The sequence below is a fragment of the Canis aureus genome, chromosome 16, assembly GCF_053574225.1.
Source record: "Canis aureus isolate CA01 chromosome 16, VMU_Caureus_v.1.0, whole genome shotgun sequence".
NCBI classification, from domain to species: Eukaryota; Metazoa; Chordata; class Mammalia; order Carnivora; family Canidae; genus Canis; species Canis aureus.
This window is the reverse complement of record NC_135626.1, coordinates 29,794,806-29,812,964: the sequence shown is the minus strand read 5'-3', so window position 1 is coordinate 29,812,964 and position 18,159 is coordinate 29,794,806. Positions and strand designations below refer to the sequence as shown.

At 39.5% G+C, this 18,159-nt stretch overlaps 1 protein-coding gene and 1 long non-coding RNA gene across 8 annotated transcripts in view; one reads left to right on the top strand and one right to left on the bottom strand.

Moving 5' to 3' along the window:
- The window catches only part of ANKFN1 (ankyrin repeat and fibronectin type III domain containing 1), a 298,786-nt gene that overhangs the window by 259,485 nt on the left and 21,142 nt on the right, over positions 1-18,159 (top strand). For both annotated transcript variants that reach the window (XM_077852611.1, XM_077852610.1), the window contains exons 17-19: positions 1,098-1,266; positions 10,584-10,750; positions 17,039-17,252. In XM_077852611.1, the coding sequence (XP_077708737.1) occupies positions 1,098-1,266; positions 10,584-10,750; positions 17,039-17,252 (550 nt within the window). The remainder of the gene's footprint in view (positions 1-1,097; positions 1,267-10,583; positions 10,751-17,038; positions 17,253-18,159) is intronic.
- LOC144286316 (uncharacterized) overlaps positions 10,535-18,159 on the bottom strand; it is a 22,449-nt gene continuing 14,824 nt past the window's right edge. For 4 of the 6 annotated variants that reach the window (XR_013354364.1, XR_013354367.1, XR_013354363.1 and 1 more), the window contains 2 exons: positions 11,338-11,501; positions 10,535-10,767 (listed from right to left, as the gene is read on the bottom strand). This is a non-coding gene — a long non-coding RNA (uncharacterized LOC144286316). The remainder of the gene's footprint in view (positions 10,768-11,337; positions 11,502-18,159) is intronic. The other 2 variants (XR_013354365.1, XR_013354366.1) reach the window with 2 other exon arrangements.

Sequence of the window (18,159 nt, the reverse complement as noted above, 5' to 3'; positions counted from 1 at the left end):
CTTTTCACAAACAGAATTTACTGTCAAAATTATTGTCTTATCTAAATCAAAATGTGCAAATCTAACCTCTGCTAATAAGCAACTTCAAGAAAAACTATTGGCACAGAAGAGAACAGTAAAAGTTTATTAGGCTCTGTCTAGTAAGTTAACATGATGTAGCATTAGGTTGAATTCTTTTTTTTTTCTTTTTGGCCTAGGTTCACCATCTCCTCCAACCCAGCACACATATGCATGCACATGCACAAAATCAACAAAGTTTAGCCTATAAAAGAGGAAGACCATCACAGATCACAGGAGTGACTGGCTCTCTTAAATAAGAGAGCAACAACCCAGAACTGGCCCCTGACCCATGGACACAGGGACATATATTAGAGACTCCAAGAGTGTTCTTCCCCTGGGATACTGCTCCAATTATAAGTCAGTACTGCAAGATTAGTACAAAACAACCAACACTGATGAAGAATAAATTACATAAAATGGCATAAAGGCACTAGGGGAGCAACTGGATTATTCCAAGGGTGGCCGTGTACTCAGGAGGAGAAAAAAACATACCAGCTCTACTTGTGACAGTAGATACTATTAAAGGGTTTCTTGAGCTTAGCAGGTTTGAAGCAGCTCATATTTCATTGGTGACTCTTGGGCTACATACACATGTTGGGAGAGGGCTGCCTAACTGCCTAAGAGTGCATTCAACTTTTTTTTTGGATACTTGTAAAATTTTTTCAGTCCTTGGCCAGAAACTACATTTTTCCCCCTTAACCAACTTAAATTGAAACTAGTAGATTTTTAATTCAATCCATTTTTGTTGCTTCATGTAATTATATTCATCATTTTGAAAAACCCACAGAATGCAATCATTTTCTGCTTTTATAAGAAGCATAAATGTTGTTTTCAGAGTTTATGTGGAACATTACTGCCTTAAATCTTGATTTTATATAGCATTATTAAATGGACTGAACCCTAATATTTATGTTGTATAAAAATTCCAAGCTTGAAGTCGTGTAATTTTGTTAGATGTTTTATGCCAGTTTGGTGTTGTTTATGTAAGTGCCATGTTGTAACTCTCCTATTTTTCCTCCGCGCGTGTCCCTCTGCAGGCAAGGAACTTCCGCCTCTACACACAGGAGGTGTTGGAAATGGGTCACAATGTGTCCTTTCTTCTCCTGCTCCCTGCCTCAGACGACGTCTGTACAGCCCCAGGACAGAATAATCCTTACACCCCACACTCAGGGTTTCTTAACCTCCCTCTTCAGATGTTTGAACTTGGTATAGTAGCTTGTTTCACCTAGAAATATTAACCCAGCCTCCTTATAATAAAATCACAAAGTTATATCTGTTCCCCCTTGTCCCAGTGGAGGGTCAATAAATCACATGATGGCTTTGGCAACAACCCTTCCTAGAACTGTGTACAAGTCCGAGAGAAAGCAAAGCTCCAAGACTATGTGCCTGAGCAATAATTATTGAAACCTAGCTAAGGTCCAATGGAGAGGAGGGAATTCTAAACAGAGTGTTCAGTTATCAGGCTGCAGTTCTTGCCTTCTCTTTGCTTTCTTAAAACATAAATACAAGAACTGATGTTTTCATGAAAAGCACTGCCCCTTCCTTCTCTTTCTTTTTTCTCTCCCTCACCTCCAAATGGGAAAAAAAAAATAGTGAAATTAAAATGTAAAGTATGTATCACTATGGGGGGAAAAAAGTCAATGAGTAGTGATTTATAAAATACTCTAATATTAAATAGGCTCTAAATTTCTAGCAGACCATTTGAGAAAATTGACAGGGTCTCCCAGGACGCAATATTGTGATTATAATGTGGAATTCTGAATGGTGGAAGATCTTGTCCTGGCTTTCAAAAATGAATAGCCTGGGCCCCAGTTTCTCTATTTCTGCAGAGACCCCTGCTGCCCACTGAGAATGTGAATAGGGAAGCTTTGTCTCTTCCCCATGCTTCGTCTTATAACAGGCCAATAAGAGGCAATTAGCAAGAGTTCAAATGAATTGTAGGATTTGTGGGAGGGTGAGTGCTGGATGGAATGAAGGCAGAGTCTCTTTGGATTGCTCCCCAGCCACCAGATTTAGAAGCAGACAAGGCAAATGCCATTTTGAGACCTGGGCATCTGAATCTGAATTTATCCCATGAGGATAAATGGATTAAGCCTTTCAGTTTCCCTTGCTCCGAGCAGGTCAGATGCCAAAAAGCAAAGAATAGCAATTATCATTTTCCAAAAGAGGAAGAGTTATTAAGAGAAGCCTGAATCAGACCTGCAGACTAGGTCTTGAGAGTCCTGGGTCCCCTATTGTGTCACACCGGCAATCACTTAACCTTTGTACACCTTTTCTGTGTCAAATGATTAATAACCTTGGCCATACCACTCCCAAGGCCTGGATGTGAATATGACCCCATCCAATGAGTTCCTCATCCAAAAAACATTATTAGTCCATGATATGACTGCATGGCTATTACAAAATATAGTTTGGGTCATGGTATTTCATTTAAAGTCAATAAATATATATCAGATATCTACTGTGGAGATTCAGAGATAAGTAAGACAAAGGCTCTGCTTGTAAGGGGCTTTCAGTATAGCAGCAGGAGTAAAATAAGGATACAAATTATTAAATGAGGTAGTTTTTTGCCAAAATCAAAGTATTAAGTGATATTGAAAAAAGAAAAGGAAACACATTTTTCTCAAAGAAGACTCCAGAAAGCCACCTTGAAGGAAAGGGTATTTGATGTGGATATTAAAGAATGGACAAGATGTTAATAAACATGAATGATAAGAAAAGCTTTCTTGTCAGGGGGAGCAGAATGAGCAAAGACATGGAACAGGAGATCTCAGAAAGAATCAGGAAAAGAACAAGTGGTACAGTTTGGCTAGATCTGAGAAATGATAGAGGAAATAGTGGACAAAAAAGGGTATGGACAAGTCATGGCCATAGTGGGCAGTATCTTAAAAGTCAGGCTGAGGAATCTATTTAAGATGGATTGAGAGCATGGTTCAGGGGTTATTATAATAGACCAGTATTAGGGCAGAAACAAAACCCGCCAAACAGATGTAAGGAACATTGGGAGTAATATGCAAGATTGAGCAACTATTTGAATGAGAAAAGGTAAAGTCTAGACACGTCTACAATACTCCTATGGTTTTCAGCCTCAAAGACTGTGAGGGTATTGCTGCCATTTCCAAAAGTAAGGAAATCACAAAGGAATATGGCTTAGGGAAGAAAATGATACTTTTAGTTCTATCTTGAAGCTAAAGGTGAAAATTCAACATCCAAGCTGACATGTCCATTTGGCAGTAGAAATACAGGAAAGAAAGTTGGGTACTAAACACAGAAATTTAGTCAATATCCCTTAATAAGAGCTGAAGCCATGAATGTGAATGATTTCCCAAGGGTAGATAACTGACAGGGAAAAGAATTAAGGAAAATACTTCATTAGAGAGAGCTACCCAGGAGTCCATTCTGTGTGAAATGGTCATTACTGTTCCATGATTACAGACAAAAATACATGAAGTTCATTTCTCCATGTCTCAGTGGTCTTCATGGTAACAATCAATGATTTGGGATCAATCATGATAGTGTAGGACTCCAAAGGCCCTGGAAAACCAAGCTCTACAAGTGTCCTCTCTATCCTGCTTTCTGGGAGGCTCATGAACTTTTCCTGGGTAGCCATACTTTGTCTTACTGTTGTTACTCTGTATCTACAATTCCTCCCTCCACTCATTTGTTCATTAATTCAATAAATATTTATTAAGTAACCTATTATATGTCGGTCACTAGTCTAGGTACTAAAGAATCCGTAATGCACGAACTCCTCACGAAGCTTATATTCTTAGGTGGGGAGACAGTAAAATAATCAACAAAAAATACTGTTGAGTGTCAGACAGTAGTGAAGACTGTGATGAAAAATAAATTAGGGTAAGGAACTGAAGTGAAGTAACAGGAGCTGCAATTTTATATAGGATGACCTGGGAAGGTCTCTCTAAAGAATAAACATGTCAGCAGAGACTTGAGATTTCCATGCAGTGAGAATGACAAGTGCAAAAGCTTTAAAGCAAGAGTGTGCTTGGTTAAAAGACCAGTGTAGGTGAGGTGTAGTAAGCAAGAGCAACAAAGATAGGAAATGAGATCAGAGTCAATGGCCAGATCATGTAGGGCCTCACAGGCCAATATAAGGACTCTGGATTTTACTTTAAGCATGTTGGGAGTCCAAAAGAAAATTTTGAGCAGCAGAGTAACATATTAAGAAGATCTGCAAAATCTGGTACCCCCCCCCACACACACACACACACAGAAAAATAAAAACTAAGAAGTTTAACTTTATATAACCCAGCATTTTCAGAATTCACTTGACCATAACTGGAAGCATTTTTGATGTGGCACTTACTAAAAAAATAAGAAAATACATTTTAGGAGATGAGACGATGCCCTAGAACACTGCTTCCCAAACTTTAATGTGCATTAAGAATCACTTGGAGAGCATGCTAAAAAGAGACTCTGGAGCCCCACCCCAGAGATGCTGAGTTAGCAGGTCTGGGATAGGGACTGGAGAATTTGCTTAGCTCTCAGATGATACTGTGCTGTCAATCCATGGACCACATTTGAAGTAGTACTGCCTAGAACACAGAGAAAAAGACATTTTAGGAACTTAAAAAACTAGGGATATAGTAGTTATCATAGTAATAGAATCCAACAGTGCCTGTCTCTTTGACCCATCTTACCTCTTCTTAATATTAAAAGCAATATAAGACTGTCAGATACTATCCTTCATCTATGAAAGTCAACCCATAGCAAAGCCCAGGTCTTAATAGTTTCTGACCTTAAGATGTTTTTTTCTTAGAATAAAATATACATTCATATTCTGATTCTCCTTCATTACCATATTACAGGTGATCCAACTGATTAATCAGAACCATGTTAAGGTTTCAGAAAAGATCACCTGATTGGGCTTGGTTCCAATGACATACACAATTCTATTAGTCTTTTCTAGAGATCAGGAGGAAATGTTACCAGTAGGAGGAAATTAGTACACTCTAGTACAATGTTTATTATAGTTCAGCACCACCAGCAACAATTTTTAAAATACTGCTGGGCCTTAGTAAGAATCATAACAGACTCTACCTGATCCATAAGCAATCAGAGCTTTTTCCAAGAAGCAGACTTTCATACTGATGATTATACTTCTTCCATTAGGCTTCAGCTCACTAAGCATTTAATAACAATTTCCATAGGAACTTCAAAGAGCTTACTATAGTGGGTCTAAGCCCCTCAAGAAAGATGCTAAGCAATTTTTACTAGTTTTTGTAACTAGGGACTTCTGTCTTCCATAGACAGGTCCATAGTAAAAGGCCAACAGATACCCTAAGCATTTCTGAGAAAGAAAACATTACTGGAAATTCAATCACAACTTAGAAAATCGTGAGAACACAGGAATTTTCATGAAACTTGAAAAGGTCCAAATTATGGGAACATGTAAATTATAAAAAGTTTACAGTATATTTCGATTTGACTTGTACAAGTCATCCCCATCCTAATGAAAGGATTTGAGACTTGGCAAACTGACCATGTTCCTGCCAGTGGCCTGAGTGATCATAAATAACTTGCTAACTAGCGATGGAAAACTGCATCTGTGCCTATTCTAGTACTAAATAGATCTAGCAAGGACAAAATGATAAAGGAGCTTAGCCCTCTATCTCCTGGAGTAAAGAGTAGGCTGGGGCAAACCCACAGGCTATTCCCTCACAGGATTACTTACAGGGGAGAGGACTACAATATAGATGTGAGATCTCCATGAGCAGGGTTGAGTTGAGGCAAAGTGGTGCAATTTCAAACCCACTCCCCCTTCATAGCCTGAGGGCTAATACTCCCCCTACCCCATCCTTTGGATAGGAGCAGGACAGTATTCCACTGCAGTAATACTTCAAGCATGTGCCTGGGGACCGACAAGGGTCACTATTTAAACTGTTCCCAGAAACAAAAAGAAAAGCAGTATCATGAGCCTTTAGAAACTCTGTCCAGTGATACGGCCTCTTGAGGATTTGCCTAGCCTGCACTAAGGGGCTGCCCTGTCCTGATCCTAAGGGCAGTAACAGTTGACAGTAGGCCTATGATAAGAAAAGTTGATTCTACGGATTTCCTTGGCTCTATGTTTCATAGTGATTGGAGAAGCAAAGATTTTAAAACTGGGGGATTTTTTAAAAACAGTTTGAAGCCTGGTATATATTTTATACTTAAGCGTTTGGCTGCATATTTCATTCAACAAACATTTGCTGAATTGCCACTGTATGCCAAGTACTGTGCTAGGGCTGGACATACAGATGTTAAGAAGACAAAATCTGCCCACCAGAAGCCTAGAATCCATCAGAGGATATAGAAATCTATACCAAAAGTCTCAATATAATGAAAGCCTTGCTGTAATAGGTAGGCTGTTGAATTTCAAAGGAAAGACACCCAACCCTTCCTTAAAGAGATAATATTGGGGCTAGATCTTGATTAGAAACTTTCAGAAAAGGAAAGAAAAGACAGAGCTAAAAAGGAAAATCACTTTAAGCGAAGGAACAGCATGCACAAAGGCTTGGAGACCTGAGGAACTGCAGCCCAATTAAGCATGCTCATAGTAGCTCATTGTTACAGATGCTTAAGGTATCTGAGAAAAGCGACAGAAAAGAGAAGATGATAAGAATTGGATCCAAGACTGCCACCATAGGGGTGTAGAAGAGAAAGCACAGGCAAGAGCAACTGAGGAGTTAAAATCAATATGACTTTGTAATGGATTTAATGTGGTTGAAGAGCAAGGAGGAGGAGCCAGACAGTCTGAATAGGGTGCTGAGATGGATAATGTTGCCATCTACCAAAAGAGGAAGGATGAGGGGAGGAACAGGTTTGGGGGAGGGGAGAGATGATGAGTTCAGTTTGACAAATGATGAGTTTTGAGGTGCCTGTGGGATATCCAGGCATTGAGCCTAATGGAATCCAGGCCACAGGCTTACAAGAAATGGCACAGTCTCAACTCTCATTCCTCAGGCCCATTTTTCATGATTTAGGATACCACTCCTGAATTCCAACTGTCAACTCATTCACTACCAGGAATCTTTAGAGGGGCATCTTTTGCCCAGGTTCTTTCTGACACACTAGCAAAGAATCCTGCTACCAAACTGGCCACAGGGGGTGACCTTATTGATATTTTTAGCTTTCAAACTAGGCTCCATGACCCAGACTGATTAGGATTTATTGAGTTAAAGATCTTAGTCTGAATACTCTAATCTCAACCCTGTTCCAATTTCCTAACTCTAAATGCCTCATTCTTTCTGAGGGATTGGAGTAAGGGTGTGAAAAAAAAATGGTATTTTGTTTCTGATAGAGGCTACATGCTGTGCTGGGCACTGTATATATATGATTTAATCCTAAATAGGCATTACTATTCATCTTAGATGTGGGAAAATTGAGGTCCCAGAGGTTATATGCCCAGTGCCACACAGGTAGTAACTGGCAGAACTATGATTCAAACCCAATTCTGTCTGACCTAAACCCAAATACTTTCTACTCTACTCTACTCCTAATCCAATTTCTAGTGTTGGCCAAATGCATTTCGGTCTGTCACTATCTTATATCGAAAAAAGAGGGAGGAAAAAACACTGCAGAAAATTAGCCTTAGTATGTAAATTACTAACAAATCATGTGGTTCAGATAATGCATTGTTGTACCCTTATACCATTTTGTCTGTTAAATGCATGTGATTCACATTAGAAAAAAATTAGAAGCTTCCAGTCTATCCTCCCCTCCTCTGTGATGGCTACCAAATGTATCATTGCTAAACCACAAAAGACTATGTTAAAGTAACATTTGTTAAAGTAACATTAAAGGCTCTGGATAAAAACCACTAGCATGGGAAAGTGAAGCGCTGTAGTTGAAAGGTCCTTCTAGCTCACTGTGGTGAGTGGCACGGGGGGTGTGGGCACTGTGAGACCACCCACTGATCCAAGGCTCCTACCACAAGGAGACACAACAAGAGAAAGTTGTGGACACCCAGGCGTTTTAGAATTCAGATGGGAATGATAGAGTTTCTTTTTAAGAAACTCTTTAGTGCCTCTTCCTAATCTCTCTTCATATTTTAGAAAGAAATAAAAAGGCTAATTTTTTTCTTTTCTCTCTTTCATTCATTCTTTCTTTCTTTTCCCTCAACTTGGTTTGTAAAGGCAGACTGTAAGACACTTCACTCTCCTCACTCTCCAGCCAAGAGAGGACATCTGTCAAGTGCTAACAGGATATAATCCCTCCTTGAAAGGCATAAAGACACATTCAGGGAGTTACAAGGGTCAAGAGTAAGCTACAAAGTAATGGTGACTCTTTCCTGTAGAGCTGCCAGTAAATATCACAGACCTGAAATACACCTTTCAAAACAGGAAAATCAAGAGCACAGAGAGAAAAGAGAGAACGAAGGGAAAGAGGAGACTTTGAAGAAGGATCTGCCTTCTTCAGACCCGGGCATGCATTTTTGTTTGTTTGTTTGGTCAATAAACATTAACTTAGAAGCTATAATGATCCAGGTTTTTAGGAAATAAAAATAGGAGACATGGTTCTTGCCCTTAGAGAAATCACAGCCTAATACTAAGGTAGTCAAACAAACTCATAATTATAATAAAGCAGAGTTAAGTGTCCTTATACATTTAGAAACAAGTGCTCTGGGAGCACAAAAGAGAGAGAAACTAATTCTGCCAGCAGAGGAAGAGGTGTCAGTGAAGATTTCACTGAGAAAGCAGCAGTTAAGCTGAATCTTCAAGTATCAAAAGAAGCTAACCTGAAGACATTGGTGGACCTGAAGATATTGGTAGAGAAGGGTGTTTGAGGACAAGAAAAAGGCAGGTGTAAAGGCATGAAAGTGTAACATGACTTATAATAAGATCAGCCTGACCAAAGCTTAGGATTAATTTGAGTGGAGGGTGAAGGGTGGTTGCATGATGGATGATATGATTGAAGATATATTCAAATTCTAAATCACAAGACACTTTCTTTATGGTGATAAGAGGTTTGACTTTGTCCTGAAGTCAAGAAGTTTTGTAGAGGTCTTTAAGCAGGAAAACAGCATGCAAAGTAGATGGTTTGGGAGGCACTTAATAGTTTGTTGTTTACTGAGAGGCTATATGAAATCACTTCTTCTGCGTGTCAGGCAAAGAAGTGCTAGAGTAGAAGTGGGAAGAAAGGATCTGACACCAGAGAGAAAAATCAATCCTAGAATTGAGAAACACCTCCTTGAAATGGTGTACAACTGGAACAAGGATGAGCCACAGAAGCCCTCACCTCACTCTTCTCTTCCACTTCCATGTGAGGAAACACAAACAGAGCAGGTTACCCACACACACACCAAAGATTCACCTTAGGAGGAAATCAAGCAAGGAACTAGGCAGTGGTAAGATTGGAACTGCAAGGTGCCCAGAAACTTCTCAATATGCAGAGAAGTGGGGCTTCCTTACTGAGATGTAGATAACAAGATGCCCCATTTTAAGGCAGTGTGGTTTTAGCTTCCTAAATGGCCAGGTCTGGGTCTCAGGAATCAATATCAAAGAGGCCCAAGGGCAGTAATTAGATATTCTCCCTAGAATTTTTCACTAAAGAAGCCAGAATAAAAATGTTTCCACAGATTTGTGGAGTTATAACAGCCCTGTTTCCAAAGCATGGGACACACTGGTACAGTCCGAGACACCCAGAGTAAATGAAGTTCCTGGAAAGTGAGTCTGCAAATTCAAGAGACTGGTACTACACTAGTCTGATTCAGGATGCTTTCCTCATCTCACTGGAATCTGATGTTATATGATCAGAGCCAGATAGACAATTACAGGAAATCTGATCACCTCAGAGTACCTGCATGGAGGCTTAGTCCCACACCCCTCTCTCCCCCTTTCATGATGGAGATGGAGGTTAGACTGTTCCCTCTGGCCTCCAGCCCATCATCTTTTGAGGGCAGAAGGGCTAAGTCTGATGAAGACAAAAAATTATCTGTCAAGGTATCAGATCCACCATCCCTCTAGAGCAGCTGATCAGCTGAGGAGCAGAGGCAGGACAAGGATCAAAACCCATCCTACCAGGTCCTGAGGGAAGTTTTCCATCCAGAGGAAAAGACATCCAGAGAAAAGTATGTCTTGTATCTTCTGGGCCTTTGGCCTTGAAAAGAAACACTTAAGATACACACTAGAAATAAGACATGAAAATCAGAGCTAGGTTTCAAATTGCTACTTGACTTTTTTCTTCTTTAAAGTGATAAGCACACTTATTTTCTCAGGATACACACACACACACACACACACACACACAGTCTCAACTTTAGGAGCTGAACAGAAACTGCAGCTTGAGCCAAGCCCACTTCCCCATACCTTACCAGGACTTGGTAAACCTTAAAAGGGAATACTGTCTGACTAAAGCCAGACAACTGGCCCCTAAAGAGCACATTTATAATTTATTTATGGCTTAATATTTTCCACTGATAGGATTAATAAATCATGTTTTCATTCAACTTGTTTTCTCTGAGGTATGAATTTCTCTATTTTGATACCAGATCTTAACATGTTTTATTTTGCTTGTCCATTTTCCAGTTCATTTTTGCAGCTACAGAGAGAAATTTATTAGTCTGTATTGCCGCCTTTCTGCTGTTGTGGAGCTGGATTCTCTGAATACCCAACAGTCCCTGAGGGAAGCGATCTCAGACAGCGAGGTTGCAGCTGCCAAACAAAGACACCAGCAAGTTTTAGATTTCATTCAGGTAATAGTCTGTTTCATCTGGAGAAGGAAGAAGGGGTAGAGGGGAGGGGGTAAGAAACAAGCATGAGAAAGAACAACAATCTGGGTTTATTTAAAGACCACAGTATGCAAGTAGCCTGTTGATTAGGTTAAAATGTGGAGTTCAGGAGAACACAAGTTTTTAAACAAAGGCTTAAGATAAACCTACATATAAATCACAGCATTACTAAGACCTGCATCAGTCACTATGGTAGGCAGCAGTAGCTTCCCATATTGAAGAGAAAAATCACTGCCAGAAAAAGTAGTAATCAGAATATTATTACAACCTGATAGCCCGCTGATAATTCTAATAGAAAGAAAATTTTATTAATTAACTTAATATCCTAGGATAAAAAGAGAAGATGAGGACCCACCAGTTTATGTTAACTCAAATCCTAAGATTCCTCATGCTTCAGACTCTTTTCTGGCAGAGCTGACACTTTAGTCTGTGGCCACAGGGACTAGAAAATGTGTTCACAATCTAGGGTCTTATCTAGAAAAGCCTTAAGATGATACCTCAGGTTCTTGTGACAGGGCACTGACTAGTCATCAAAACAATTTGGATCTCACCTGAAATTGCCTCTAAGTCCCTTGGACAAATCTTATGATCTTTCTGGCTATATTACCCATCTCACAAAATGAGTATAATAGCAATAGCCCATGATAAATTTCACTATGTTATACATATTCAGTTCAATTTGGTAAACATTTGATGAACATCCAGATGTCAGGCACTGCAAGAAAAACAAAGTTGAATTACAGACAGTCTCTGACCATAAAGAGTTTAAAATCCAGTAGGATAGGCAAAAAATGTGTATAAATACTATTTGTAAAATGAGTTAGGTGCCAAAAGAGAAGTACCAAAAAAAATTTGTGTCAATACAAAGAAGTAAAAGTTTACTTACATTTGTGGGTATTAAGAAAAGTTGCCATAGAGTATGTAACTGATATCTAAGCTCAGTCTAGAGGGATAGGTTAGACTATATTAGTAAGGAGAAATAAATTGAGAGGCATTCAAAGAAAAAGTATAAACAGTTAAGGCAGAAAGAGCAGAAAAACAGTCAGTACTTGGGGAATGATGAGTAGTCAAACTTGGTTGGAGCATAAATTACGTGAATGTAGTGAGAAAGTAGGCAAGAATGAAAGAGCAATGAGATCAGGTCACATGGGCTTTATTAAAGGCTATGGTAAGAACTTTGTACTTCAGTGTGTAGGCAACAGGGACCTACCTTGCCAAAGTCTTGAAGAAAGTAAGTTATAGGCCCTCATAGCTATTTAGCATAAATTCAAGCTGGGGAATAGTCCTTTGCAGTGGTATAGCCATTCTGGCTGTTTATAGTAAGCACTCATTCTCACTGGCTGTGTTCACTAGAAAATTTGTATATCATTCTCAGATTTAAGAAGACCAAAAGCAGGAAATTAAATATGAAGCTATTAAAATTACCTAGGCAAGGAATGCTGTGAGCTTCGAGCAAATAAATTTCTCTAAATCCCAACCTTCTGATCCGTAAAATAAGGAAGGTAGTAATACTACTAGCTCATAGTGTTACTGAGAATTCAACATGATAATGCATGTAAAGCACCAAGCACACTGCCTGTGCATAGTAAGTATGCAATAAATTTAATATTCATTTATTCATTCATTAACAAGAAGGAAAAATGCTCTGAAACATGGGTATGCAATATTCGGAATTTACTCTTTACTTAGGAAGAAGATATTATAATATACTTGCAAAGTGGTAAGCAGACAAATCTTATACTACTTCTCCCATTCTGTAAATGAGATATCTTAGATGACCCCTCAGACTAAAAAAATAAGACTTTTAAGAAATTACTTGCTCTCTTGACCTGAGAGTGTGGTATCTAAAAATTCAGACGTTTACGGCATTTATTTCATTTCCAGTAAAAGTGGAACATCAATGTGAGGAAGGGGTAAGGAAGGGAAGAATGAGGCATGAGAATTTGAAAGATTGGCTTATCTTTTGAACCCAATATAATGGGCAGTGGATCATTAGGAAAAGAACAATGACCACAAATCAATTAGCATACATTTTTAGTCCTGAGTTCTACCAATAGACCTTGGAGTAATGGACAATTCATTTGATGTCCAGGGCTCCAATTTTCTCATATATAAAATGAAAGGGTTGGACTAGATGACTTTGAAGGACCTGGTTGCCTCTAATATTTCACAACATCTTTAACATCCATAAATACTTTTAGAGAAGCACTTCTCTACCCGTGCCTTAGGTTCTGTTTTTGCTTTACTCCACTTATGCCTTCCCCTGAATCCAGTATGTTCACCCAACAAGGAAGCTAACTTTTTTCAGTCTTTCAGTCTCAGACTCCTCAGAATTCCTAGCTCCGTTCTTACTCCCTTACTCCCATTCTTACTCCTTGCCCCCTAGCCTAGGGTTCTACTGCCTTTTTCTCTTTTCCCTTTCTTCACACCATTAAGTGGGATGGATAAAGGCAAGTCAGGCTAGCAATTCCTCAAAGTTCCAGCCTGCTCTGGTCTCCCAAAGCAGGTAACTTGAGAGCCCCCTCTACATACTCTCCTTCCAGCCAGGTACATGTAGACTTGGATAAAAGCCAATTCCCAAAGGGTTCAAAAAATCACTTCTTGGCCAGGGTAAACCCTGATGGTTTCCTTGTACCCACAGCCTTCAGTGAACTGCTTTGCTCCATCGACATGATAACTTCACTGACTAGAGATAATGCAGTATCATCTCTCCTCTTATCTATGTTGGGCTTCTCAATCTCTCTCACTCAGAATGAAAACCAGCTGCAGCCACTCACCCATTGGCATTCACAGCTCAGCCCACCACACTCCATAACCTGCAGAGGCAACTGCCAGCCATGAGAGCATTTGTATGATTCCAGATCTAAGACAGTGTTGAAGTCACTACACAAACCAAACATTGTAAAGAGTAAGGGAGTCTATGTAAATACAGTGAGGAAAAGAAGCCAAGGAGTGCAGCCAGAAAAGGGGAGGGCCTGGACCAGGGAGGTGCAGAAAATCATAGATAAGGTATACAAGTTTTATAGACAGCACACACAGCAGAAATGTCAAAGTGTAGAGACTTGGAGCTTGGCATATTTTGAGCTGCTAAAGCCTAAAGGGCAATTAGGCTATAATTTATATACTGTAATGCTTCAAATGCTCCTAAGCTGTAATAGAAACACAGCTCATTAAATATAGCCAATCTATCATCCCCTCAAGCACCTTGTAACTGTGCTGTGAGAAAACCAATCACCTTTACATTTTAATAAAAATATTATCTTGCCTGAGTACAGAGAAAGGGTGTAATTTATGGGATGAAAACCAAAAATTTTAAAGGGCAGGGTGAGAAATGGATGCAGAACTTTTAACCAAAAGACCTAGGGAGTTCATGGTCTTTCTTTTTAAAAACGTGTCAGCAAGTCTTTAGAAGCTGAATTTTGACCTTAAAATCAGGGGGATTATGTTGTCAGTTATTTTTAGATCAACAGTATAAGGTAAAATGGGTGAAAATTGTACTTCTTTAAGGGCTACTTAGCTAAGTCTGTTAAACTCAGTCCACAGGCCTCACTGTACAAATGTTTTAAATTTTTATTCAGCTAATACTTCACTTCATCACTGAGAAAAAATAAGTAAACATTGTTTATACAAATAATTTAAAAATATATACACTAAATCTCACTATCCATCCTTAGCAGTAAAGCTGAAATAATCTTATCCAAAGAGAATATGTATATTATTATTAATAACTGTATCAGTTTCTTATGACTGCTGAAACAAATTACCACAAACTGGGTGACTTAAAACAACAGAAATGTATTCTTTCACAGTTCTGGAGACTGAAAATCTGAAATCAAGGTGTTGGGTCAGGCCATACTCCCTCTGGAGGCTCCAGGGGAGAATCTGCTCTCTTGTTCTGCCAGTTTCTGGTGGCTATTGGCATTCCTTGACTTGTGGCCACATCACTTCAGTCTCTGCCTCTGTGGTCACATCGCCTCCTTCTCTTCTGTCTGCCAATCTTCCTCTGCCTCTCTTATACAGTGCACTCATCTACTCACAATAATACTCATAATAACTCTTGGACGGTAGAGATCTAGAGAATTAGTCACCCTAAAAACTGTCCACAGTCATTTTAAATAACTTTGTCCACACTGCCTTTAAAATAAGTTCGAGACAAGAGTACTACATGAGGTAGGACCAGTAAAAGCCAGCTGAGAGAGCAACAATCCCATCAAGAAAATTTGCCTGAGTCTCCTCTTAGATTCACACTTTGGCTTTACCCCTTGAACTTTAGATCTCTCCCTCTACAATGCTCACTGCATCCTCACAACCTTTTCACTGAGATCGTCTTGCCCAACTCACTGCCAACAAAGGCTAAAGCTCACTGAGATGCTTTCATTACCAGCCCTGAATACTCTGCCAAACCCAGAACTCGAAAGCAATGGAAAATGGCTCTTGACCACAGTAGTTCACTCTAGCTTGCCTGTCACTCTAAACATGGCAGACTGTCAGTTTCAGACTCTACTCTATGTGTGTTGGGAGTACCTGGTTTGTGAATATTCATTAAAGACTATTATTTAAGTCCAGGTAAGGCCTTAAAAAGGTATTTTGAAAACAAAATAGAACACTGGGCAGTCCTTTATCTTTAAAACTTCTATAATCAAATCTTAACCTTGCAGTATTCATACAATGAACACCTTCTACCGGGATCCCTGGGTGGCGCAGCGGTTTGGCGCCTGCCTTTGGCCCAGGGCGCGGTCCTGGAGACCCGGGATCGAATCCCACGTCGGGCTCCCGGTGCATGGAGCCTGCTTCTCCCTCTGCCTGTGTCTCTGCCTCTCTCTCTCTCTGTGTGACTATCATAAAAAAAAATGCTTAAAAAAAAAAAAAATGAACACCTTCTACCTAGAAGCTGAGTGCCACCAACTTTCCAAATGTTCTTCAGAAATAAACCATGAAGTGTCAGAGCTGAAAGGGAACTTAGGCATCATCTTGTCCAACCACTTCTTTTTTACCGTTGAGTTCCAAGAAGTTAATGACTTGCCAAAGGCGCTTAGTGAAAAAAAAAATGCAAAGCCTATCACAAGCTCCACTGTCCCAAGAAAAAAATATATATAGTATAACTAACAGCCCCTCCTTAGAGAGTCGAAATAGTACTAGCCAGTATCTATTAAGATCTGGGAGAGTATCTGTCATCCACAGAGACAGACACAAAAATATGAGTGACTTTTATAATAATACACTTCAGAGAAATGACTATTTCTTTATAATGAAAAAACTATTAAAATCACTTTGGTAGCCCAGAAACCAAACTGATAAAAATATAGAACGGGATACCCTAAACGTGTAAGGATATGATATTTTAATTACATAGGAATAAGCTATTAAGCTATTTTGTACTTTAGAAGCACTTATTTTATATGCTAAGAAAGTAATAAATGTAATATATAAAGTTCTCTTTTCTATTAAAATAGGTCCAAGAATCTCTGCTCAGCAAAATATTCCAGTAATGCTTTGCTTCTCTAGTTCATGTAGAAGAACTACAGTTACATTTCTTCCTGCAAGTATTCTGAAATGTACACTTTATCATATCTCTTCCTCACAATATCCTGAGGAATATTTCATCTTATGCTGAGAATTAATAACACTTCACATATGTGAGAAATGTACCCTGCAGTTTTACAAAGCACTGTCAAATTCATCATTTCACCCAATCATCATAGCAGTCCTGTAAGGTATAAAAGGGGAGGGTTTTGTCCACATTCACAAACTGAGGCGCAAAGAGGCCAAATGACTTGCCAAAGGTTATTACGGAGCTAAAAGTGGAGGGGTCCCAGCTGGAATTCAGATCTTCTACTATTCTCACTAAATGATATAGCCTCCTGGATAAAAATATGCAAGACACAAGAGATTATAAGAAGTATTTTCTGCCTTAGCAAGCCTATGATGAAAATATTTTACTCAAAACCAGTACTGTGGAAAATACATCATCTTGGACTCACAAGGACTCACAAAAATGGACTCTTCCATTTTTTTAAAGATTTTATTTATTTATTCATAGAGATGCAGAGAGAGAGAGAGGCAGAGACACAGGCAGAGGGAGAAGCAGGCTCCACGCAGAGAGTCTGACGTGGGACTCGATCCCGGGACTCCAGGATCATGCCCTGGGCTGCAGGCGGCGCTAAACCGCTGCGCCACTGGGGCTGCCCAAACTTACCCATTTTTAACACTTGTTTAATAAACTTAAAAGTCTTCTATCATTTCATTCCAAAGCAAATAGATGAAGTTTGGCGTGAAATGAGATGGATCATGGATGCTCTACAGTATGCAAGATACAAACAACCAGTTTGTGGCTTACTCATCACCAAGCTGATAGACCCTTCAGATGAGCAGAACCTGAAGAAGATCAACTCTACATCATCACATATAGACTGTCTTCCATCCCCATCCCCATCCCCAGAGACGCACAGAAGAAAGGCAGTGAGTGGTAAGCAATAAGATCTAAAGATCTATATTTCAGTCACTAGATTCTTGGTCCGGTCTCCACTGATGAGGCTCTTTTACACTGAGGAGGAAATGCTGCACAATGCTAAAAGTCTAAAAGCATAGAGGGAATAAAATCAGAACAGCAGAGGGACAGGTAACTAGAGCAATAACGTGAAATCAACTCTATCTAAGACTGGAGAAGCTTTAGTTCAAGTCTAGTCTGAGTTTCCAAGATACAAAAGGACACAGAGCAGGGATGGGGCTTCAGAAATGCAGAATGGGGACTGATGTAGTGCCAAGTGAGGGCCAAGTCAGCTAAGGGACTCTGACCAAGACCAAGTAAGGAAGGAGAATAGACCCAGAATATAGACTGACAGGAAAGAGGCAGGAAATAGGTCCTAGCCTGGGTAAGAGTTCAGGGCAAATTTCTCACCTGACAAAGCACCATTGTCCTGGGGTGAAAAATGGGAGAGCAAGAAACCTTGGATAAACTAGAATCTTGACCCTGAGACTAAATAAGTAGGTTGGACTCATCATGGATACAACAAGGAGACAACTTACAGACAAGCTGTAGGAGATGCCCTTCTCTACTCTGGGGAATTGAGTTTGAGTTTATACAGAAATGCTAAGAACAAAAATATGGCTCTGTTAACACAGAGTTCTACAAACTACCTTTTGGCTTATAAGTTGAGAGAAAGCATGACACTCAAAAACAATGTAACACTCTAAGGACATATTGAGACTAGTGCCCATTTACTAGTCAATTAAATTAATAGCATTCAAAACATCTTTCTTAATTTTTTTTTTTATTTATGATAGTCACACAGAGAGAGAGAGAGAGAGAGGCAGAGACACAGGCAGAGGGAGAAGCAGGCTCCATGCACCGGGAGCCCAACGTGGGATTCGAT